The 26,010-nt window shown below is 44.9% G+C and overlaps 1 protein-coding gene across 1 annotated transcript; it reads right to left on the minus strand.

The window, feature by feature from the left end:
* Positions 1–306: 306 nt before the first annotated feature.
* On the minus strand, positions 307–25,764 carry LOC140076631 (atypical kinase COQ8B, mitochondrial-like). Its single transcript, XM_072123240.1, has 16 exons — positions 25,435–25,764; positions 24,221–24,266; positions 22,830–23,007; positions 21,903–22,175; positions 16,776–16,842; positions 16,593–16,670; positions 14,884–15,003; positions 14,021–14,106; positions 13,796–13,936; positions 12,437–12,518; positions 12,128–12,221; positions 11,273–11,414; positions 10,106–10,213; positions 8,706–8,771; positions 8,519–8,605; positions 307–2,525 (listed from the first exon to the last, which is right to left on the minus strand). The coding sequence occupies exons 3-16, from the start codon at positions 23,004–23,006 to the stop codon at positions 2,220–2,222; spliced, it is 1,827 nt and encodes a 608-aa protein (XP_071979341.1). The 5' UTR covers position 23,007; positions 24,221–24,266; positions 25,435–25,764; the 3' UTR covers positions 307–2,219.
* Positions 25,765–26,010: the final 246 nt, after the last annotated feature.

Raw genomic sequence — 26,010 nt, forward strand, 5'->3', positions numbered from 1 at the left:
TCTGGGACGGTTGGGAGCTATGGAACACACCAGGGCTGATAGAGATAGGTTGAAATGAGATCTGTGAAATACTGCATTTTTGTTAATAACACTGAATTAGAGATTGTTTTATTTTGGTATCCTTAGAGGCGTTTCAGGCAGGAAAATAATCTTCCCTCCTAAGGGCTCATTCACACTGCCGCAACGGTGGCCGTGATCTGGTGATACGAGGAATTACAACAGAGAAAATTCTCTTTTTGCAAAGAGTTTCTAGCTGAACAACCCTGGTCACTATCTAAACATAAAAAACAAACAAACAAAAAAAGATGGCCGTCTGTATAAATTATTTAATAGATGTACATTCACATTCCACACAACATGTGACCTCCTTTGGTGAAGACAATCCTAATTCCACGTGAAGATGTGCGGTTATCTGAACCACAAATGGCAGCAAGGACAAACAAGAAACTTAAAATACAAGTAAAACCTGAAGAAATTGTCCAATATTCCTGCATTTTGGCTCGTAATGTACGCACTGATGAAATCAACAGGATTTGATCAATTTCTCAAGACGCGAGAAAAAAGTGGTATTAGAGGAGCTCTACGAGTTTGGATGGCTATGATTAACCTCTTTGAAACTCCACCCAAAAAGTTGACTATACGCTAGGTACTGATAGTCAACGTACCAGGTGATCTCGGCACTGGGGTACCCCACGAGGGTCTCTCATAACATGGCTTTCCAGTAAGATGCTGTAACTCAAAGACACCCCCAATTTGGTTCCCATAGCTGGAGTTGTTTTAAAGGGAACCTGACCAGTGTCATTTGGGCCACTTACCCATCTAAAGCTCCGCTGTAAACCTATTGCTTAGTAACCCAAATTGTCCTGTTACCTAGAGATCAGTCTATTAAGGATCATCAGACCCATCTCTGGTACTCTCTGTGCCTTCATGTTTAGTCAATGAAGTAGTACATAGTACAGTGCTGTAGGTACTACGTCGGCTTCATTGATTCACCGCCTAGGTGGCGAGAGCTCAGGAGCAAGGCAAGAATAATTTTATTGTGTCACGGAGAGAATAAATAGACTACGATTTGGGACAGGTTTAGTCATTGAAGCCAACATAGTACAATCAGACTTTACGTGCTGTAGGTACTACATCGGCTTCATTGACGCACCACTGAGAGCTCAGGACCTAGGCAAGTATAATTCTATAATGTCACGGAAGGAATAAATAGATAGCGATTTGGGACACTAAGCCACTAGTCTATAAGGATGTGTTGGCGAAGGCAACGTCCCACATCGCCCCCTGACAGTTCCAAAAGAATTCTGCATGTAGAGTCTATATCTTAAATATGTTCAGTTCTGATAATTGTGTGTACATATTTTTGTGAGTTTCTTATAAACCCGGCCAGGGATTAGTGATCCTTTGAAGGTACTAGAAGAAGCTTTGCACTATGCCAACCAGGGGCGGCACCAGCAGCTGAGGACGTGGGTGATGAGAGGTCCGCAGCGCCAGCGTGGCATCCATCTCCAACAGGGAGGAGCACCACACAATCCATTTACTTCCCTTAATCTTCATCGTATATTCTGGCTAAAGAAACAGAAGCTGTGATCTGGATTTCTGGAGACCTCTCGGTGCCTGGACCCGGGTGACCTATTTTACATTGTTCCCAAATTCTTCCCGTCAACAGAGGAAAAAAAGAATTTCACAGGGAATCCTATCTTCCCGGACAAGGAGGCAGCTTCAAAAGACACCGAAGAGCGGATTAAGCGATTAATTAAAACGTTCCCAATGACAAGTCAATGAAAGTCAATCCACGATTTTGGACAAGTTTTTCGAGAGACGAGGGCCAACGACACAGACCAAGGAGCCCAAAGAACAAAAATGTAAAAAAAAACAGGATTGTCTCATCTGAACGGCTCAAGATACGGATCAGAGACAGAGGTCGATTCCCAGGAGGGGACCTCCCCTAAGCAGGATGGACCCCACGGAGAGCAGATCTTTAATCCTCCCCTATCAAGGGGCAAACTCCACTATAGACCACAATAATCCAAAAATAATAAAATAAACCCACACACATTACAAAAACCACAATCGTCCTCATCATTTAAGCCACAAAACTGCTGGGTCACTGAATAACATACGTATGAGCAGTGAAATGACATTGACTTTACCAGTCGATGGGTAATAAAAGGCTAAAAATAAAAAAAAATCTAAAAAGTAACAATGATGGGACTGGATTAATCGGCTGTTGGCTTGCGCTCCTCTCGCCCTCGTTGTGCCCAGTATTGGCGGTACGTGCCATCGAAGAGGTCCTTACAAGGGATGACCGCCCTAAGTTTGGCACAGATAAGGAAAGAGCCGGCCATCTTGCGGTGCAGGGAGTAGGTCTCCTCGGGCGGAGGGGTAAGTCTGTGTTTTAGCATGACAGGGATAAGGTCGTGGATCCTTTTTGTGGTGTTTTGGGTGCCGAAATTGAACGGCTTCTCTGCGGCAAAAGCTTCTCCGAGAATCATCACGGCGTCTATGTGAGCCTCTTCAAACACCTGATGAAGAACATAAAACACAACGGTCAAGAAAATCTGATGCCACCAAATGTACAGGAGGGACGGGAGCGGAATGAGGGACGGGAGCGGAATGAGGGACGGGAGCGGAATGAGGGACGGGAGCGGAATGAGGGACGGGAGCGGAATGAGTCCCGGTAATCGGAGCAGGAGGTAGATGGAAAGGGGGAAAAGATAAGAGGCGAAGCCCAATAGTCAACCAGCACCTCTACCCGAGCCACAGAACAAAACCCAACTCACCCACAATTTTAATGCTTGCCTCACACCCAAGACGGCCCATGTGTGCCAGGTGGGAGGGGGCCCATGTGTGTGAGGGGTCCGTCAGTGAGCGAGGTCCGCCGTCAGTGTGGGGCCCATGTGTTCGAGGGGTCCGTCAGTGAGCGAGGTGCGCAGTCATTGTGGGGCCCATGTGTGCCAGGTGGGGGCCCATGTGTTCGAGGGGTACGTCAGTGTGGGGCCCATGTGTGCCAGGTGGGGGCCTATGTGTGTGAGGGGTCCATCAGTGAGCGAGGTGTGCCGTCAGTGTGGGGTCCATGTGTGTGAGGTGGGGGAGAGGGGGTGGTCGTCAGTGTGTGAGGTGGGGGTCCGTGTTGGGATATTACTCTCCTTCCAGCCAGTGACGTGAGGCCGGCACACAGACATTGCCAAGAGAGAAGCTGGAAAATTCTGCTATAAAGGAAGTGGTTAAGCTGTAAAAAAAAACCTGCATTTCTGGGACAGAAGAGCCGACAGTTTCCTGTACTAGAGGCAAGTCCATGAATGGGGACGGGGTAGATCATCGGTCCAACCGCGCTCCCCCACCCCCCTCCGCTACACAAGAAATCCATAGGAAAGGGGGAGAAAATCCTTTTTCCACTCTTTTCGGAGAATAAATCATGGAGTGGTATCCATTTAGGAAAATTCCGAAAAAATATTCGGTAAAAATTACAGGCAGTCCCCCTAGTTACAGACGGACCCCTCTGCCCCCTGTGACCTCTGGTGACCTCTCCAGTCCTTTTCCTATAGGCTCCTCCTGGGACGGTCATAAGAAACTACCTCTTATCCAATCACCGGCTGCAACAGTGTCCCACCCCATGCATCAGGAAAGGGATCTTTCTGTGCACCCAGAACCAAACTTTGGGCGTCATATTAAGGGAAATCTCCCATCAGGATCCATCCTGATAATCCAGGGACATTACTCATAGATCCGGGCACCAGGACTGCGGTATCTTCTTATATGTGTTATCCACGGCCTCCTTCCTGCCTTCTAACATTAACTTTTATAATAATGCTTATGAGCCTCAGGGGTTCCTGGGGAGCTACCAGAGCTGTTACACTGAGCTGCAGCTTCACAGGCAGTTACACTGTGCATGAAGACCCCCACCCCTCCCACAGTGTGCAGTGAGATTACATCAGGCAGAGGGAGCAGAGACGGTAACAGCCTGTGAAGCTACAGCACAGAGGCCTGTGGTAACACATCCACCCACCCCCTCCCCCCAGAGCATCATTTTAAAAGTTGATTTTAGAAGGAAGACTTTGGATACCAAATATAAGCAGATCCCCACAGTCCCGGTGCCCGGATCTATGAGTAATGTCCCTGGTTTATCGTGATGACTTTTGACGGGAGATTTACTTTTATGGATAAGAATCTCCAGTTCTGTGAGTTACAGATACAAGGAGACAGAGTTGGAAATGTAAGCGGCAGATAAAGATCCAGCTCCTACCCATTCCCTGCATCTCAGATTCTGTGCGTCACAGAACCAAAAGCCTGATGGGATCTTGATAGGAGAAGCACCACAGAGACCAAGCTGCGGGGATGTCCCTCCAGACCCTAAAGTGACTCATTTCAGGCAAAAAGTGATTCTTCTCTGCTCATGTTCACATGAATATGGAGAAACTGGGAGCAGGGTCTTAAACTTAGGAGCAGGGTCACTTAGAACCCGATACAGGGGGTGATACAGATCAGGATCCTCTGTGATGTTCTGATCTTCTGACCCCCTACACACTCCATTAGCCGTAACCAATGTCTGCAACGCACCGGGATAAAGCCTGGCGAGGGGGATGAGACGTAGACGGAGCGTCCATCGCTGAATATGTGAGTGATCCACAGATGACATGTAACCCAGTGACGCTCGGCTCAGGACTATAATCTACAATCTACCAGGTCATCACTTTAAAAGAGACGTTCTGATCAAATCCCCCAAAAAACTCACAATGGTCCCCGGGAAACACGAGCGCCTTGAGCGTACAACAATGAAAACATAACACAGCAATGTCCGGCGCGGTGTCTGAACACTCAGCTGTGTGGACGTTGTGTACCCTCAGGGTGGTGCAGGGACTGGATGTACAGCGCTGTACACACCGTCACCGGGCACGGACAATACTTCTGGCCATTCAGCACGGGCAGGCGGACATCCCTCTGCTTATACCAGGGATGTTCTGTACATAGAACCCTGGGTAGTGTGTGTGGAATCGCAACCAAGCAGCCTTCATCTCTATACAGACGAGATGCAATACCGGAAATAACCATGGTCAGGTGTGGCGCTGTATTTGGGGAAAAAAGCATTCCGGAGGAGTACTCTCGCTTCCGAGATTGGAGGAAGTGCATGGAGGAGGGAAAGACTTAGACGCGCTGCTGCAGTGTAACAGCTTTTGAAGCAGAGGGTTTCTGCAACACACCCAGTCACGCTCATTAGGCTTGTAATGCACGGCCTCATTCCTTCTAAAATCAACTAAATTATGCTAATGCCCCAGAAGCCTTTGTGCTGTTCTACGGTCTCCTTCCCTCTGCAAGTTGCAATCTCACTGTAGAAGAGAAAGGTTTCAGCACACAGTGAGGTAGGAAGTGCTTCTGCACAGTGTAACAGCCTGTGAAGCTGCAGCAGGGAGGGGCTCTGGTAACACACACATGAGCCCTTCTGGCTCATTAACATAATCTTGAAAGTTGATTTCAGAGGGGAAAAAAAAAAAAAAAAAGAGCCCATGAATAACAGATATAAGAAGATTACTACAGCCCGGATCGATGAGTAAGTGTTCCAGGTTTATCAGGATTGTGCTGGTAGATAAGGGAAGGGGGGGGGGTTATCATCTTGATATCCAGTCACAGGGTTTATCTGGAGGACTCGTCTGCAGAAATGACCGTCCTGGAAAATATGCGCCAACACGTGTGGACTGTCCGCAGGGTCTCTGATGCGCATCTTTGTGTGGTTCCCCATCATGTGCCTCTCCCCCGGGGCTGATCAGAACATTTTATTACAACAAAACAAAAAAGTTGAGTCCTAAGAATATCCCAAAAGTAGCCCCTTTAAAAGAGCAGTAACAGCCCCACATACTAAACCCCGCAGCTCAGCAAAAACATTCAGTAAAACTTCCTTAAGCCCCAAACACATCACATTCCTGTCCCTCCGCCAAGAGCCCCATGTGTACGAGGGGCGGCCAGGCAAGAGGCAAGGTGCGGAGGGGAGCACACGGACCACCCAACCGTTTTATATTCTTTGTGTGGGGCAGTTATCAGGGTGCACAAGCCCTAAAATAGCTGCATTGTCTTGTAAAGCCCCAGAATTGTGATGATTTTCCCCTTTAAGTCACCACCCAGGCTATTGGCTATAGCCTGCGATCCTTCAAGCTGAACACTCATGGGTTAATAAGTCATGTACGCTGCACAGCCTGTGCGCCAGCTAGGTCAGGAGCTTCGGGATATACCCGGAGGGGCGAGGTTCCATCAAAAGCCAGCGTATGATAAATCTCCCCGTGATCCAATTCCTCCTTGTATTGCAGAAATCTGCTTGCTGTCAGTGAATGTAAACCCAAGGGCATAGCCGCCACTCCACCCCATGATTTATTACGGATCAATTGTCTCCAGGATTGAAAGACCCATTTCTGAGTAACGCAAGGGACTGCAATAATGATACAGTCCTGTATAACAGATATACAACCCCCTGACAGGTTCCCTTTAAAAGAAATCAACCATGAAAATCCATCATGAAAAACCAGGGACATTACTTATAGATCCAGGCACCGGGACTGTGGTATCTTCTTATAATTTGTTATCCATGGCCTCCTTCATTCTAAAATCAACTTAAAAATTATGCTAATGGGACTGAAGGGCTCTGTAGGTGTTACCAGAGCACTCCAAGGTGCAGCTTCAAAGGTTGTTACACTGTCACTGCGTCGGCAGAACGTAACAGCCTGTGAATCTACAGCACTCGTACTGCCCTCAGGGGCCCTTCAGACTCATTAGCATAATTGTAAAAGTTGATTTTAGAAGGAATGAGGCCAATTATAAGAAGATTATCACAATTTAGGTGCCTGGATCTACGCATCTTGATTTTGGAGGGTAGATTTCCTTTAAGTATCCCTGGATTTTTACTTTGATATATTCATTTCAGCAGAATGTACCCGTCTTATCTCATTGAAATTCCAGGAACTGAAGCTTTCATCTGTGGGGATAATTAGCGGAGCGCAGCACAATAGGTAGGAGAGCGATGTGATGAGAACAGTCAGAGCCAGACATTAGGAGGCTGCTGTCTGCATTGTCATTACTGCTAAAAGCCATTTTACCATCAATATCCCAGAAACAAGAATGGCCAGAACCATCCGAATCCTGGACGACGGAGCTAGAAGACCTGAGGCCGGGCCCCGTCCACCCCAGAGGTCCGATATCCTGGCATGGTCATGGGTAACCCGTGCCAGCAGACAGGTTCCTAGGGGTAAATCCCGACCCCCCTCTGGGATCCTGGAGTCTTTATATAATGTTGGACTAAAGCCGCGTGAAAATGATTTGTTCCGCTTCATTCACAAGATTTTATTACACCAGAAAGAGGCAGCAGACAAGATGCACGTGGGGAGAATAAAGCAACGAGTAAGAGATCGAACAATCCACCGCTACACAGGGAGTGCGAGCCAAAATCTTACCAAAAGGAGACCCAGTGTAAGGGGTTAGACCGTGCGGGCAGCAGCATCCTCCCCCCCAGTGCATAGTGGAATCAGATTGAAAATATTGGGGAAAAGAAAAAAAAAAATTGGGTCACCCATACACATAAGATGGTCCGGTCACAACCAGTACATTTGGCTTTCAATGGGACCTTTAAAGAACATCTACCACCAGGATGAAGGATTGTAAAGCAAGCACACTGACATACTGGTGTGCGCCCCCTCTGGCAGGATCCGCTCTTCTTTAAGCTTCTTATGCCTTTGTTTTTAAGAAAAAAAAAGATTTTAAAAATCATGCAAATGAGCCCAAGGGGCTCCAGGTTCCATTAAGTCCTATGGAGCCTGGAGCCTCTCAGGCTCATTTGCATAATTTTAAAAGACCCTTTTTTTAAAAACCAGGGCATAAGAAGCTAAAAGAAAAGCAGATCCTGACAGAGTGAACTAACCAGTATGTCAGTGTGCTGGGTTTACAGTCCTTGATCCTGGTGGTAGATGTCCTTTAAAAGTTTGTTGCAACTATGAACGATATATGACATGTTGAGAGGTGGGTTTCCAGTACGTTTAGACCCCGCCAATCATTCCCGTTAATGAATGGGGCAGCAGGATGATGGATTGTACTTCCAGAGATGACCAAGTACAGGACTCGGCCATCTCCAGCAGTTCTATAGAGAATGAATGGATGAATGAATGAATGAATGACCGACCAGTCATCAGGGAGGAACAAGACCCCCATTCTTGGGGTTGTGGCGGGTCTCTGTGGTCGGAGCGGCTAATGCTGTATATAAGGGCTATGGCCGGCCTGTGACACTGTAAGGCCGCCATCAGTTAATGTTACGGGAAAGGCGGTGATTGGCCACCTGAGATGGTGGCGCCCGGCGTCCGCTGATATAAAAATGTTGAGCGACACAATCGCCAATTTTCTTGTAGCACTAAAATTACTGATTATAATATGGGATTGTTTCCAATGCACTAAAGGAGTAAAAAAGTTACATTGTATCCATCCATCTTTCTACTCCTATAGTGTATTTAGTGTATGTATAGTGTATACATCAGCCATAATTTACCTTCGTTTCAAATCCAGTGAGAAATTTCAGGTCTTTGGATTTCTCTAGAACTCGCCCCCTGTCTCCTTCCGCTGCGGCTTTTACCACCTGCAATGGACAGAAGACGGGGAAGTCACCAAAACATCATTAACCCCGCAAAGGCAAGAGAATCTGGAAAGTTACCTGTATCCAGACACATATAACTCACCTCAATATAATCATCCGTAAACTTCTCATCAAATCCTCGACTGGCACCAAAGTCCAACAACATAACCTACGGAGAAGAGCGTTCTATTAATTCCTGGATACAACAGCCAACTATCTGGGGTTCAAATGCATGCCAAAAAGGGACCCTGTCAGGAGCATTTGGGCCAAAAGGGACCCTGTCAGGAGCATTTGGGCCAAAAAGGGACCCTGTCAGGAGCATTTGGGCCAAAAAGGGACCCTGTCAGGAGCATTTGGGCCAAAAAGGGACCCTGTCAGGAGCATTTGGGCCAAAAAGGGACCCTGTCAGGAGCATTTGGGCCAAAAAGGGACCCTGTCAGGAGCATTTGGGCCAAAAAGGGACCCTGTCAGGAGCATTTGGGCCAAAAAGGGACCCTGTCAGGAGCATTTGGGCCAAAAAGGGACCCTGTCAGGAGCATTTGGGCCAAAAAGGGACCCTGTCAGGAGCATTTGGGCCAAATAGGGACCCTGTCAGGAGGATTTGGGCCAAAAGGGAACCTGTCAGGAGGATTTGGGCCAAAAGGGAACCTGTCAGGAGGATTTGGGCCAACAAGTCAGCTCTTTAATCAAGATGACCTGACAATGCTGTCCTTCTATATCCGTTAGGTCACATTAACGCTGAGATTTACTAATGCGCCTTTTCAACCAACAATCAAAGATCTTTCCCTGGTCAATGCTAAAAAGCATAGAATATTAGGACTGTAGGAGGGGACTACATCCAGGACTTGTAGTCTGTTACTATGGAGCCAATCAGATCTATTATAGGGTAAAAACTACTCAAAAAAAAAAAAGTATGTTCCCCCCTTTGCCGATGCAGGAGAACAAAATAGAAATAAATTTGACAAAATATCTGATAAAGGGAACGTGACGCCATAATAATAACGTAATCGCTGCCCCATTCATTTCTATTCAGCTCCATAGAGATGAATGGGGCAGCCCAGCCATGCACGACCGGCTGCATCACAGGGAGCGACCAAGGGTCCAACAGGGATACACTGGACCCCTGGTACTTGTGATCTGTGGGGGTATCATTACAGAGAGCCCCCTGATGAGCGAGTTAGGCCCCATCCCATGGATAGGGCCCAACTTGTTTTGTGGGAAAACCCCTTCAAAAAAATGAGAACTGAATTTATTAGTCGAACAACTTGGTGATGCGCCCTCTTGTGGCCGACAGTGAGAAGTATAGAGAAATATTTTTTTTTTTATTCTTTTTAGTACTTCTTTAAATGTGTGAAGCAATACAAATATACAAATGCTGTAAAATCATAAAGTAATTCAAAAGCAATTCAGGTAAATAAGAAATCTGAAAATCTTTTTGGCTGTAAATTTTTTAATCAAAACACCTAGAATCTACCACGGCTTGCCACTGCTGGTCCTTCTTACCTTGCCCATATCAGCATCGTAAAAAAAGTTGGACCAGTTGGGATCAGTCTGCATGAAGCGGAATTGAAATACCTCCTGCAGGCAGAGGCGGAGGATGTTGTAGGAGATCTGAAACGCAGAAAAACGGATGAAAGCGGAGAATCATCCACAGTGCATGGATATTACTAAACAGCAAGCCACTCCCAGTGCAGCAGAGAAGCCGAATCCCTGTGACGTGTTATTATTAACAATTCTTCATTTATATAGCCCATACAGATTACGCAGAGCTGCACAGAGTTTGCCAGATCAGTCCCTTTCCCCAATGGGGCCTACCAGTATGTTTTGGAGTGTGGGAGGAAATCGGAGGAAACCCATGCACACCATGCACCAAGAGAACATACAATCTCTTGTTGTTTGACAATGGGACCTGAATCCAGGACCGCAGCGCTGCAAGGCTGTAATGCTAACCACTGAGCCACTGTGCTGCACAGCTGCAATGCTAACCACTGAGCCACCGTGCTTATACTTGTCTATGTGCCGTACAGCTAAAGGAACCCGGGCTCCTGTAGACAAGGACATGATAGGAGTGGGAGCCCCTTTACATACTGAAATAGAAGGACTGATTTACTCAATATCCTGCCAACTAACACAGGTCCCCATATAAATGAAGTGGTAGTCAAACATGTAAAGTAATGCAAATGCTAAGATTCAATAAGTTTTTCTTCCATGTCCATTTTGTAAGAACCAAAACTTTTTGTTTCCGCTTTCTCGAAGGAGTTGGCCACTCTTTTACAGAGACAATCAAACTTCACAGAATCACGAAATGATATAAAAAACCATTTAAATGTAAGAAGTACCATCAAAGCCTTCTAAAGCGTTATTAGCCCTAGTAATTAGGGCTTTAAAGTGGATTTCTGAGCTGAAAGAAGTCGCTGATAGATGTTTGGTGGGTGTAACATCCCGTGTTCAGGTGAGAAGAGCAGAGCTGCTACCCGCAGAGTGGGAGCAGTCAGCTCACTGTGTAATCAAAGCTCAGCCTGCATTGGATGGAAACAAACCATGCACCGCCGCTATACCGCAGCAACGCACCGCCGCCCATCATGATTTAGGTGAATTATAGTTCGGACATAGAAAAACCCCTTCTAATAACCAAATTCTAATCATAGACCCACATATTCTTTTTCTGACCTTGTTGCGGGTTTCCTGGTCCATCTCCTCACATTGGTCTAAGGGAACGCCAGACACCAGCTCCATAGTCAGGACTCTCTTGGTAGTGAGATCATCAATCACTTGTGGAACTATGAAGAAGGGGTCGTCGCTCAGGAGATTCCTGCAAGTCACAAAGGAAGCATAAGCCCGTTGCTAATCAGTGGCTACCACACAGGATCTATCCTGCGTCTTCTCTGTGCACTCCTAGACCGTACATAAGTTCCCAAACAACACGTACCAGCACTGCAGGAACTTACTGCTAACCTCTCATCCAATGTTAATCCAGCCCTCTCTACACCCCATTGTTCCTCCGGCAGTCCCAGGCAACCTAGGAGGTGTCCCTTTAAAATCGGATTGAAGAAAGCAAGTTCCGAGTTGCATGGGACTGCAGGAGGAGACCCGGAGTCCTGTAAGGTGCACTGTGTGCTGGTGCAACAGCCTTGGGCAGTCACAGCGAGGGCTCAGATTGTCACCTCTGGCACCCGTGCCTTAGGTTCACCCCCATTGCCCTGTACACTCTTTAGGGGGGTCCCATTATTACCAATGGGTTGTGCAGCTCCATGGAACAGAATAGGAGTGTTAGAAGCGGCCAAGCACAGCGCTCACCTATCTCCATAACTCAGACAGTATATGGAGCGCTGGGCCTGGCAATTTCTGACACTCACATACCATTGAACGGAGCAGCGGGACAAGCACGGGTCCACCAATAAGCGAGAACTGGACCCATGATTTCCATATTGTTGGTGGATTGTTCTCGTGATCTGTGGGAGTCCCAGTAGCGGGACCGTCACCGATCAGCTGGTTATCACTTACATGCACCCACTGCTGTCCTACCTGAATGTCTTGGCGCAGTCGGCTTCACGTAAATAATCACATTCCCACGCCAGCTCCTTTTGGAGGACTTGTACACTGTTTTCAGGGAACAAACCTGTAAAAAATAAAATACTTTCCACCTTTACAAGAGCCGATCTCTTTTTTCATGTACAATTTAATAATTATTAATGATAATTAAGGTTAATTAAACTTTTCAATATTGCACCCCCCCACACACACACACACACACACACACACACACTATAAAAGGTTACTAGAAGGAGTAACAGAGGATAAACATGTAACATACACATCCGGTAGACGTCTTACCGTCTGGAAGAACGACGCTCAGTTTCAGAATGGACAGAAGATTCTCCACGTCGCTTTTGATGCTTTGAGCAATTCCAGGATACTGGGTAAAGAAAGAATTGTGTAAGACACAGCGTACTGCGCTTTTTATTGCATCGACAATGAGCTAAAGATAGGTTTTGTTTAAATCATCATTGTGGATCTCTAATCAATGTAGAACTGGTCAGTCGGATGAAACGTTGGCTTAAATGAGCGTTTCCAACCAAGTCTGAGGGAACTTCTATGGCTTTCACAAAGCAATTCAAATGCAGCCTATGAGTATGTGCAAACCTGCAGGTTATTTGTAACATGTGCAAAGTGCTAAATCCGCAGCATCATACATTAGTACAGTAGTGCATGGGATTAATCTCAGCTAATTACACACATTGCAGAAAATATCCGAGGAGGAAATGCATTAGTTTCAATTTGCAGTAAAGTAACACATCACTTATTCCTGTGGATGTCGGAGCCGAAATCAAAATTTGCAAAATGCTAAAGTTGAACTACACCTCCTGCTGCGGCAAAACCGTGGCATTGTACACATCAGAAACATACCGTGGTTTCTTACGCTTGTGGAACGGCTACAGGATTATCGTGTGCGCATAGCGCATGGGTGCCTGCTCGTGGGGTGCCTGCTCGTTGGTTGCGCAAGTTTTCCACAACGGTAATAGTGCAAGCACCAGAAACCAGATCATGCGTTTAACGCTGCAATTTTGCCGCAATAGTGGAAGGGATGAGTCAGAGTTCAAGTTTAGCATTGCAAAAGTTTGTGTCTGCACCGTAATCCAAAGCAATTAAATTGCGTCACTTCGGATCTTAATTTTTTTGAAGTGTTTTTTAAACCCCAAATAACACAAAGGGAAGCTGTCATCAGGATTTCCCATTTGACCTAATGAAAGGTTCCCACAGGCTGTTTGAATGGAACTAAAAATGTTTTATTATGGATGGTTATTGGAAATTAGTATTAAACAGTCATGGGGGAGTCTGTGTGAGGCTTCAAGTCCCTGTGTCACCACGGCCTACCTACCTCTCTTCCCCATGAAGACGTGAGCCGACTCAAATCACTTGCAAATCACTGTTGGCTAACACATGCATGAAGGAGGGGACAAAGAGCATTGGCGACACACAGACGCCCCTATGACTCCATCCTCTTTGCAGTCAGTGAGCCAGGTATACGTCTATATACTTTTATATGATAGGAACGGAGAATTTTCATTGTGAAATAAGCTTTCTAATGCGCATTAAACAGCCAATGGGAACCTGCTATAAGGTGCAAGTGTGAAGTCCTGATGACAGGTTCCCTTTAGATAAGGTGAAAGCAATAAAGGCATAACAACTCACCTGGATCTTCATCGCCACCTCGCGGCCGTCATGCAGCCTGGCAAGATGTACCTGGCCAATAGAGGCGGCTGCAAAAGGTTTATCTTCAAAATAGGACAACTTCTCCCTCCAGCCTGGGCCCAGCTCCTCCTCCAGCACTTTCTGCAGACAAAAAAAAAATTTCCATATTTACCATCCCACTGAATTGCCACCAGACACAGGCAAGAAAGACACGACGCTACTCACCGTCATCTGCCAGGAAGGCATAAAGTCTGCGCTCTGCCTCACCCGCTCAAAGATCTTCTGCAGCTGAGGACTAAGGAAGCTATTATCTGTAATGAGACAAAAAATCTATAGGTTACAGCGTCTGCAAACAACCAAATAAATAATTCAGGGATGAAATCCTTCAGATATTAAAAATTAAAAGGACACGGCTGTCAAAAATAGTATTTTGTAGCTTAAAGTGGTTCCAAACTTTATAGAGATCAAGACGCCAAGTGGAGAAAATCTAGAAGCGACTTTGTAATACATTGTATTTCTATGTATCCCAATGGATCGAGTGAAATCGATCAAGGCTCCAGATTCTGGGTGTTACAGCCTTAATGTATGGATGGCCTATCCTATAGATCGGTAAAGATCGTGGAGTTGGAAAGAGACATTGCTAATGAAGTCCAGAGGATTCTTCACTTCTGTCTGAACTGCAGATGTGGTTTCATAGAATCCATGTTCTTGAGAATAGAAATAGGGGATACATAGTAAATTCCACCCAACGACATATCTCTAGGAGTGGCTGATGACCTGGTTACCCCATTCAATGATTTATGGACAGGGAAAACCCCATAGAGACCTATCTGCTCATGCACATGATCCTCTACACTATAATTTATAGGACTTCTGCTTTTTTATGAATTTTTCCATCAATAGGAACATCCCTTTAAATGCTTATGATACAAGGGCTCGTTATATATTAATTCATGCAGTTTGTGCTGAACTGTAACCCATCTGCAGTAGTTCGCCCCCTAGTGGGGGGACGACTACTTTACATTTTGTATAACTTGACTGTAGTGCATCTACTCTGTATTATGGACCAGCGTGAACCATGAATTTACCTTGTATACTCAGCATCTGGCCCATCTTCAGCGCAGCCCCTCGCACTTTACACAACGTGTCCACGATTCGCTCAGCATTGGCTTCGCTCATGAAGGAGTTTGCTTCCAGGACGGTCAGGTCTGGAAAATTAATAGGAAAACAAGTGCAATCTGTAAAGTCGAAGCTTGAAAAATACATGCCATAGATGTATTAGATACATGCTGTGCTAGGACCACAGACAACATGAACGGGACCTCCAGCCGAACAATGGAAGGAGCGTCAGGTTGAGCTGCTCCAAAATTGAACAGCTTGGGAGTGTGGGAAATTGCAGAGCACAGCGTTCTGTACCTCCAGCACTCACATAGACAGTGAATGGGAGCATCAGTACTGTACTCCGCAATTTACAAAACTCCCATTGTACTGAAGGGAGCAGGACACATGCTCATCCTTACACTCCATTAGTGAGAGCGAGACCCCTGTCCTCCGGATTGCTGTGGGTCCAGGAGTCAGAACCTGACCAGTCACCTTCATAGCAGAAAAAAATTATCATCCTCAAGGGGTTTGACAGTTACTATTACACACTGCAACAAACATAGTGTAGTGTATTAGGCTCTTGGGAATACTGGGTTGCATGCGGCTGCTGTTCATAAACACATTACACGGAGCTGCCTGAACTGTCCAGACAGGACTAATCAACCTGAGCTAGATGACTCCTACACAGCAGCCGGAGGATGTTGCAGCGATTGATTACTTCTGCCTGTCAGGGGCAACACAATGATTACATCATTCTCTGGAGCAGTGCATAATAAGGGTAAAAGGAGAAGCGCCGAGCAGCCACAAGAGCAACAGAGCCTCATTATCATACTTATATAATTGCTTTTTCAGCAAAACCACTCAGCACAGGGATTAAACAAGATATGTTTCTGTATCAGTGTAACTACAGCATTCTAAAAGTATGTTTGCTTCATAATGGATGAAAACAAATGGTAGATTTCCTTTAAGATATCGGAAAGATCTGCCCCTGCATATTTCCCTGAAGCATCTCTAGAATTGCTGCAGAAACTTTCTGCAACAATGTAAACCCTAAAGAGCCCATCGAGCACATCTCCTATCAGAGGCCACTTGTCACATCAGACCGATGGTGGTTGTTTCACAAAAGAAGCAAGGTCAAAGGTTGAAGGTCAGTAGAAGTTGTGGAGGGTCATCAGCTTTCTTACAGGAAATCCACCATCAAATCCAATCATGAGAAACCAGGGACATTACTCATAGACCCAGGAAGCGTGACTGCGGTAACCTTCTTACAGTATATTTGTTATCCATTGCCTCCTTCCTTCTAAAAATCAACTCTTTAAATTATGCTAATGAGTTGACCAGAAGGACGCTGAGGCGTTAAAAGAGCCCCTTCGTGCTGTAGCTTCACAGGCTGTTACACTATGGAGGAGCACTTCCCCCCCTCCAACAGTCTGTGAAGCTGCAGCATGGAAGGTACTAGTAACGCCCCCCAGAGCACTTCTGGCTCATTACCATCATTATAAAAGTTGATTTTCAGGAAGGAAGGAGGCCGTGGATAACAGATATAATAAGATACCACCATCACGGTGCCTGGATCTAGGAGTAACGTCCCTGGTTTATCACATTAGATTTTGATAGTAGATTTCCCTGCTAGAACCGTTAGGAATCCTGATCCCTATAATGAGAGAATACGTGGGCCCAGCCGCTCATCGCTCACCTCCCGACTTCTTCTCTCTGTTCAGAGACTGTTTAGCCGCTTCAGTCAGTGCTCCGATCCCCAGACTCACAGCCAGGCCTGACGTGCAGGGCGAAATAATTAGTCAACATCTTCAAAAATCACAAAATCTCAAAAAACCATAAATTAATATGAAAGTAAGAAAGAGCAATTAATAAAAATTACCCCCGAAGTTTGCAATGCGACTGATCCGAGATGCCGGCACCTTCCTCTCTCTAGCCCTTTCACTGAGCTGTGAAGAAATCATTAAAGGGTTAATATCTAGGATCCTCTGGGTTTTTTGTTTTTTTGGGGGGGATGTACAGGCAGTCCCCGGGTTACATATAAGAAATGTTCCATAGGTTTGTTCTTAAGTTGAATCTGTATGTAAGTGGAAACTGTATATTTCATAATTGTAGATCCAGACAAAAATATTTTTGCACCAGTGACAATTGGATTTTCAAAAATTTTGCTGTAATGGGACCAAAGATTATCAATAAAGCTTCATTACAGACACCGTACAGCTGATCATTGCAGTCTGGGACTATAGTAACATCCAGAGAGGTCACAGGGGGCAGAGGGGTCCGTCTGTAACTAGGGGTCGCCTGTAAGTCGGGTGTTATGTCAGGTCAATGTCTGTGTCAGCAATAAAGTAACCAAACCCTTATAAGTTCTCTGTGTCCGCGCAGTCATCCAGTGAAGCAGATCTTGTAAACCTCGGCTTCACCCTGCAGGTCCGGCGCACGTGCAATGAAGCTGGTGTGGACTACACCGGCATCATTGAAGCAAAGTGACAGAACTGGGAACTCGAGAGTCCAGACTGAGGCCTTATAGGTTGATTTGTCCATAAAGGCGTTGTAGCGGGTTAAAGGGGTTGCACATTGTCACCAAATAATGGACATTGCTTGCGTAATGAAAACTTATACAATTTACGTTCTCTCTCAGTTCGGGACCATTCAGACGTCCGCACATCATGGCCGGGAGCTAGCGGCAGAGACATAGCAGCCATAGTCTGTGCACTGTATGCAGACACTATGGAGTCAGCACATTACGTGTCACTGCACCGTGTCTGCGCCAGGCGATTGCTCCGCATACGTTACAGCAGGTCCTATTCCTGGCCTGACCTATGGCGCGTCTGCTCAGCTCTCAGGGGAGAGGGGAGGGGGAAGCAGAGCCCTTCCGGAAGTCATGGTCACGGTGCCCGGATCTATGATCCCAGGTTTATCCTGCTTGACTTTTATTGTAGAGTTCCTTGTCAGGAACCTGGCAGGGCGATTGAGACACTAAACCATCCATAGGTCCCTATAGACCAGTGGTTTAGGGTGACAACTCCTGAGCGAGTCTGAGGCGACTAACTCACATTGTGCACTTGCAGAAATGTCCAGACTGGAACTGAACTGATATACTGAGTGATCCAGCGTTCGGGCCCGATATTCTGAAAAAGAACATGATGCGAGTTAAGGGGGTCTTCTCCTCTCATCTCGGCATTCATATTCGGTTTCATTAATCTTCCAAAATATAAACATTTCTTCAATTAAGCTGTTATTAAAAAAAATTGACCCGGGTAAAGAATTTCCCATATATGTAGTTATATGGTCCCATAGAAACAAAACTGTGCCCTTGGATACGACCACCTCTGCTGGAGGGATTGCACAAAGAAACAAAAGGTTTTTGTATATGAAATTTCTGGGAGTAATTGCGGGTCCCACAGCCGTCCTGTGGTAATGATCGCTGAATCCAGGAGGTCAGGCAGGAAACAATAGCGCATGTCTGGCCATCGCAGCCAGAGTGCGAGGTGGTCGTATCTGAGGAAGCCATCTCGTTTCTAAGGGACAACATGACCACATTTATGAGAAATTATCTTCACACAGGAACATTTTTTTTAATAACTTCCAATTGAAGAAATGTTTACATATGGCAAATGAATTTAATTAAATGTAAATACCCAGATGGGGATAACCCTTTAAGTCACAGTAGACTTGCTTGGGGGTTTTAGGCCCAAGTGTCCTATAAGGGCCTTTACCATATCCCTCTGTAGCTGCTATTAAAAAAAAAAAAAAAAAAAAAAAAAATAATTAATAAAAACCAAAACCACAACTTTACAGAGTCAGATGAAGTGCATCCGGTCTGTCTCGTCTTGCGCAGCACACGGCAGCACTTCTTTTTATCTTTATACATAGGGACTTGGTAAAGGGCGATTTGGGACACTACACCTCAGCTCTATAAGGGTCTGTGGGTGGTTTAGTGTCTCAAACTGTCCCGACAGGTCATCTTTAAAGTTTGGGATTATTGGCCAACCCCTTTAAAGCCCAAAATCTAAACTTTTACAATAAGGTTTTTTTTTAACTTTTTGGTTCCCGCTAATCTGTACTAGTTAATTTCCTTTAGCAGATTTATTATTATTATTATTATTATGGATATGTGATTGATAAATAAATCTCCCCAAATGTGTTTAAAACTATCAGAAGTGTCTGAGAGCAGGACTGTTCTAGTCACCCATTGCAACCAATCAGAGCTCAGCTTTCACTTTCCCCACAGCGGTTTATAAAACTTAAGCTGAGCTCTGATTGGTTGAAATGGACAATCTGTGAAGCACTACGGAACCTGATGGCGCTATATAAATAAAGATTATTATTAACAGTTTTAATAGGCTCTGCGAGGGTCGGGCTTTTATTGATTTGTTTGAGGCAATTGTTCATAGTCATGTACAACGTCGCACAATCCTGCATCACAGGGGGGTGTTTGGAATTTTTATAAAATGTGGAAAATGTGTACTTAATTACACAATAATTTAAAAAAAAATATTATTGTTAATAATAACATAATATTTTTTTATACAATTCATGTTTTATGTGTTATAAATCTTCCTGGTTTGGAAAAGATTTTAGGACGTCTATCTAGAGGAGATGTTTATACGGTCATATAGAAATCTTTTGCATTGACGTCTAAGGTTTTTACATTTCCAGTAAATGAGACCAGACGATTCAGCAGAGAATTATTTTATTTATCTGTAGCATTTGGTTGGTAACAATGACCCCGTCCTAGAAGGGATAAAACTAAACTCTAACTCCACACACAAACCCTAAACAGTCCATACAAATCCCTTTATATAACTTTAATCCGATACATCTCATTACACATCTCCCTGCCCCTTTGAGCTTACACTCTAAAAAAAAAACTTTATATGGGCTTTATAGCAAAGACAATGACAAGTACAGTGCATTGTGATTACTGCAGCTGCCGCACACCTCGGGCGTCAAAACAGGGCGGGGCTTATGACAATGGGAGGGGTCAGGTAAATTCTACCCCCATCGATTGTGACTGAGGATGTGTCTGATAAAACTTCATTGAAGGAAACTTACCAAGAAAATCCTTCATGATAAACCAGGGGCACTTACTCATATATATACAGGCACCGGGACTGTGGTATCTTCTTATATATTTGTTATCCATGGCCTCCTTCATTCTAAAATCAACTTTTACAATTATGCTAATGTACATGAAGGGCTCTGGGAGTATTACCAGAGCCACTCTATGCTGTAGCTTGCTCACCCAGCTCCCTCCGCATCTCCTCCTCCATCTGTGTGATGATATCTCAGGGCAGCAGAGGTAGTTTCAGCACACAGTAACAGCCTGTGAAGGTATAGCAGGGAGTGGCTCTGGTAACAACCCCCCAAGAGTCCTTCTGGCTCATTTGCATAATTTAATTTTTTTTATTTTTAGAAGGAAGGAGACCATGGATAACAAACATAAAAAGAATACAATAGTCACTGTGCCTGGATCTATGAATAAGTGCCCATGGTGGATTTTGATGGTAAATTTCCGTTTACACGCCCTGTGCCGATACATCTTTAGTGGTCAACATTGTTTTGCTGGTGCAGCAGGGGATTTGACTGCCTCACTGTATACGCATTAGCTATGAGAGAGCAGTCAAAGCTGCAATTCACACTCGCTGGTCACTTGTAACCTTAAGAACATATAAATATTTAGAGCCCTTTAAAAGTGTTTGTACCAACTATGCAAGTGACCCCCATCCTGTTACCACAAGGAGGCGATCTGAAGCGACCAGGAGAACAGGGGTCTGGCTAATGGATGGAGCAGCAGGTCCTGTTTGCTTCCCGTCACTCCATCCAGTAGTATCAGAGAGTGCGGAGAATTACTGATCTATTCTCACAAAAAGGTCAATTAGAGAAATCACTGAAACCCATTAGTCTAAGAGAATATAACCTTTATTGTAGTATATACAGGCAGTCCCCGGGTTACATACAAGATAGGGTCTTCAGGTTTGTTCTTAAGTTGAATTTGTATGTAAGTCGGAACTGTATACTTAATCATTGTAACCCCAACCAGAACTTTTTTTGGTCTCTGTGACAATTGGATTTTAAAAATGTTGGGTTGTCATAAGAACCAGGATTAACACTAAATCTTCATTACAGACGCCTGTGATAACTGTTACAGCTGCTTATTGTAACCTGGGGCTAAAGTACAATAAATTACCAAAATCCAGAGGTCCGTTTGTAACTAGAGGTCGTATGCAAGTCGAGTGTTCTTAAGTAGCGGACCGCCTGTATTAAAAAGAGTACAACACTCAAACTGGATTAAAAATCTCCATCTCTAGTGAGAATATGTACAGCTCACAACCCCTGTGTGTGTGTGGGGGGGGGGGCTACAGTGAAATCTTGATTGTTTTTTTAATTAGCAGCTCAGTGATTTATGGATTATTGTTTAGGCTAATGAAGTGCAGAGCTATTAGGGAATAGTGGTTTTTTTAGTGGAATATAGACATCTACTAACTCTTTTCCTTCATAGTGGTGCAAGAAGGGTTAAACTGACAATTATTCATACTAAATTGTCACTAGAAGCGCGATTATCATTACTATCCCTACACAGCCAAAAATAATAAATTTAGAGATTTACATATTCTCACTAGAGTTGTATTTTATTGATGGGTCTTGTAGACTTTTTTAATATATACAATATAATAAAGGTTACATATTATGTTAGACTAATGGGTTTCAGTGAGGTCTCTAATTGACCTTTTTTGTGAATAAATTTGTAGTCTTTAGCTTAGTCCACAATGTCATTGTTAATTGATAATTACTGAGCACAGCGCTCGGGTATCTTTGAAAGCAAGCGCTCAGCAATTCCAATGCGCCCATACTATTGAAAGGAACAACAGTACGCATGCTCGCCCCTGATACTCCATCCATTAGTAAGAACAGGACCCCCTAATGAAATTGTAAAAGTGAAGCCCTTGAGATATATAGGTATATAACACATTTTGGCAACTTATATTTATTAATAGTCCCCCACCTTCTGTCGCTTAGGTCTCCCATGATCCTCTGCTCCTCCTTGCAGTTTAGCCTCCCTCGCTCTCTGAATCTCATCAGCTGTTAACCCTCTAATGGTGCTGTAGCTTCTGACTTGCCCCATGCCAGTCGCACTTGGGCTCTTCTTTTGCCATTCTCCAGAATTTGTCCGAAGAGGTGGCACCTCCTCAGCTGGGGGCAGCTCCGACATCACACTCCAAGAATCGGCGTTGATATCGGAAGGTGGCGGGCGCTCTCTGGTGTCAGTCTTATTGACCTGAACCAAAATTTTATATAAGAAAAAAAAAATTGATTAAATAAACAACATTTTTTTAAAAAAACAACCTAAAAAAACAGTCAACAGTAAATCCTCTCTACAATAGATGCACAAACTAAAGTAATAGTTGATAGCTACAGTATTTTTCGGACTATAAAGCACACCAGAGTATAAGGTGCACCACCATCAATAAATGCCTGCTAAAACGTCTAGGTTCATATACAAGGCGCACCTGATTATAAGGATGAATGACCAGCAGGTGGCAGACCTGTGCACAGTACAAGGCAGCTGTTGTCTGTAAGTACAGTCCATATATAAGGCGCACCTTTGATTTCTGAGAAAATCTAAGGATTTTTAGTGCGCCTTGTAGTCTGAACAATACGGTAATCCTCTTAGTGGTGTCCTCTGTGTAGGGCGGCAGAAGGCCGTGCAGTTATTACAATGCTGCCATTCATCTTATCACCTGGTCTGAAAGTTTACCGACTGCTCTTCAAGGATTTACAAGCGCCCAAGGCAGGAGAGGAAAAGATGTGCAAACAGCAGAACTACAGAAGTGTCACAAGGAGAAGTCACAAGAATCTCGCTGCTCAGTAATGGCAGTGACATGTGAATTGTTGGGAAACGTGACACTGCTCAGCTCCACAATACACTTACCTGCATATTTGTGAACATGGTGCTGACACAGCGCTCAGCAGTGGACTGCATGGACCTAACACCACTTCCCAATGTGGAGGTAGCAGTGGCCATGCGGAGCTCTTCACATCCCATCTTCACCACCGCCTGCGCCACCCGGGAGGCCCCCTGAAGCACCAAAACCACCTCGCTCCACATCCTAGAAGATCAGAGCAAAAGTCAAGACGTCAACTTATACAAGGTGGTATCACGTGCTAGAAGAACCAGTAAGAGTCACGGAGCAGGAAATGGTTTATGTGAAGTTTTTACTGCGCTGCGTTGAAGGTTTATATACATTTATTATACATATACAAGGCACAAGCCAGAAATATCCAGAAATCTGTAAGAACTTAAAAGACCATTAAGTGTTGGACGAAGAGGAGAGGACATTGTCAGATGCTCCCTCACCCATCATTCTGGGCAGAGAGTCTCCCTTCTAGTAGGAGAACCCCACTTTCTCCCAAAAAGCCGCCCCTAGTAGCCAAAGCAGGACAGAAAATGTATAACATAGAACTGCAACGCCATCATTCAGAAGGATGAATGTTTTTAGGCAACATGACATTTATCCTCCATCTACAAAATAAGTCATCAGAACATGGGGTCCCCATTAATCACCTAGGAAAGCTAAAGTCCAACTCCATTGACTGTACAGAGGCTGAGCTGCGTTACTGCATCTCTGCTTACTATAACAGGCCACTATACAGGGAATGGAATTAGTTTTCCAGCTTCACACACACATTCTTATGTCATATAATGGAGGCCTAACAGTCTCTCTCTATATCAGCTGACCCTGTCTATTGTGAAATACAGGCAGACCCTGTAAGTTGAATTTGTATGCAAGTCAGAACAGGTATAGTTAGTTGGTAACACCAGACAAAATATTTTTTGGTCCCCGTTTTTAAAAATTTAGGAATAAGCGAACAAGAATTAAGATGTAGCTTCATTGCAGAGACCTTGGAGTTGATCGTTGCAGCCTGGAACTAAAGTAAAGCATCCAGAGAGCTTCACCAGAGATTGTAGTGGGCAGAGAGGTCTGTCTGTAACTAGAGGTCATCTGTAATCAGGTGTTGTTAAAAAAAACCTGTCACAACACAACCCCCGTCCAACCAACCACCCACCCCAAACAGTTTCTCCTTGTGTAATAGCATATGTCTAGGTTGCAACATGAATGAAGAATCTTTTATTCTTTTGTAGGATGCAGTCAGGAAACCCTGCCCATCCCATGCATTTGGCCCAGTGGGCGGGGTTGCCTGACTGCATCCTAAAAAGAATAAAAACAATTATTTTTCATTCATGTTGCAACCTAAACATATATAGCTTTGGGGAGGTTGGTGTGGTTTTCTTTAGTGGACTGCCTACTATACATTTCTTACCTGTATATCTTCCCAAGTTGGTAATGTCTTCCTCTTCAGGTTAACTCTGGTTTGAAAAAGAGAAAAAAAAAAAAACAAAAAAAAAACATAGTTAAATCTGCACCGATCACCGAGATCCCAGACAACAAGAAAAGATTCTCTTTAGCAGAAACACATCTAAAAATAGATGTTCAATATCTCCCAGGGCAGTGATGGCGAACCTTTTAAAGACAGAGTGCCCAAAATACAACCAAAACCAAACTTGTATGTCCCAAAGTGCCATCATGACAATTTAAGCAGAAACTGATTGATCCCGGCTGTATCACCGGTTTTAATCGTATTGGTTTCCTGAGTTCACCAATACAATGGAAAGATGATGGAGAATTTTGGATTGTAGCTTCCCTCCACGGTGCCCTGAAGAGGAAGAATCAGGGGACCCAGAGCAGGAGCTCCAATGACAATCCATCTCTATCCAGCCCTTCTGGCTCCTCCTGAAATCCTGGCAGCCAAATAGCGCTGAGCATGGCACGTACTGGGCTGTCTTGGACCACAGGAGGAAGCCTTGAGTCCTATCTGGCAAACTCAGTGTTGGGGTGAAGGCCTGGGTGCCCACAGAAAGGGCTCCGCGTGCCACCTCTGGCACCCGTGCCATAGGTTCGCCACCACTGTTCTATGGGGTCATGAGAAGATCATATAGGCAGATCCAAAGCTCCGGAATGGATATGGACACATCTTCTGTGCCAAGTCCATGACATCCAGGTGTTATCTCCTATCCCCGAATAGAAGGGAGATAACTGCTGAGACCCCCACTGATTTATAGAAGGGGGGTCCCGTTATTAGTGATCTATGGATTGGCAGGGGGATGTACAACTGCAGCACAGTCAGTGGGTTGTGTCTCCACTAGGAAAGCCTCCATGTATGTAAAGAGCGGAGTCTGAGCGGTAGTATGAGGCTTATAGTTACGTTGGCAGGACATTGTGGTTACTTTTTATCACAACTATTCTACATAACGAGTGTATGAAAGAATTATGTAACTCTTCAGTCCTGGCGTCAGTGCAGAGCCCCCTGTACAGTCACATGTGGGAGATTAGGTAACATCACATACACTTACAGGCCTCATCCTTACTAGTGGTAACTTACACCACAGCGGTCTGCAGAGCCCAACACCGGCCCATAAGAGCGCCATCATTTATACATAAGCTGCCAAATACCATAGAAGAACTGGAGAAACTCACCTCTGCCTCCCTTACTGAGCATCCTCGGCCGCCATCTTTGATGAGGGCAACAGCTGCGCTTCACTAACTTTCGCTTTACCCGAGACCGTCCAATGCTCGGAATTATCCTTGAGTCCTATCTGATCTCCGCCTGACTCTCCACCACCCAATTCACACACCGGGCATGTAGGAAACAGTGCACTTCCCCACTTACAGCCAATGAGCGCCCCTAGCTGACATAAGCCAATCACAGTGCGGATCTCATCTGTAGGCTCACCGTTGGTGAATGAGAGAAGGTCTGTGATTGGTTTTCCTTGCTAGTCACTGTTTGAAGGTTATTAGCTGTACGGACGGAAGTGCAGAAGGAGGGGTCACGTGACGAAGATAGCGCCTGACTCCGCCCTGACTGCTGGAGGGTCACGTGGTGTATGTGGGAGCAATTGCATAACCCCCAGTATATAGAGACCCTGATGGGAATTCTTCCCCCCCCCACACACACACACTCTTTTAACCCCTTAATGAAAGGTTTTAATGATCAGGCCATTTTTAGCAAATTTTTGTATTCTTACAATCCCTTTTTTTCTGCTTGCCACCTTA

This window comes from Engystomops pustulosus, chromosome 9 (assembly GCF_040894005.1).
Source record: "Engystomops pustulosus chromosome 9, aEngPut4.maternal, whole genome shotgun sequence".
Classification (NCBI taxonomy): domain Eukaryota; kingdom Metazoa; phylum Chordata; class Amphibia; order Anura; family Leptodactylidae; genus Engystomops; species Engystomops pustulosus.

Bases quoted from the DNA above. Each gene is read 5' to 3' on its own strand.
- LOC140076631 (XM_072123240.1), bottom strand. From the start codon at position 23,006: ATGTGGAGCGAGGTGGTTTTGGTGCTTCAGGGGGCCTCCCGGGTGGCG. The intron at 12,222-12,436 runs GTAAGACGTCTA...TATTTTTTACAG, and splicing joins GAGCGTCGTTCTTCCAGACG to GTTTGTTCCCTGAAAACAGT. The intron at 8,772-10,105 runs GTAAGAAGGACC...TCTTCTCCGTAG, and splicing joins ACGATGCTGATATGGGCAAG to GTTATGTTGTTGGACTTTGG.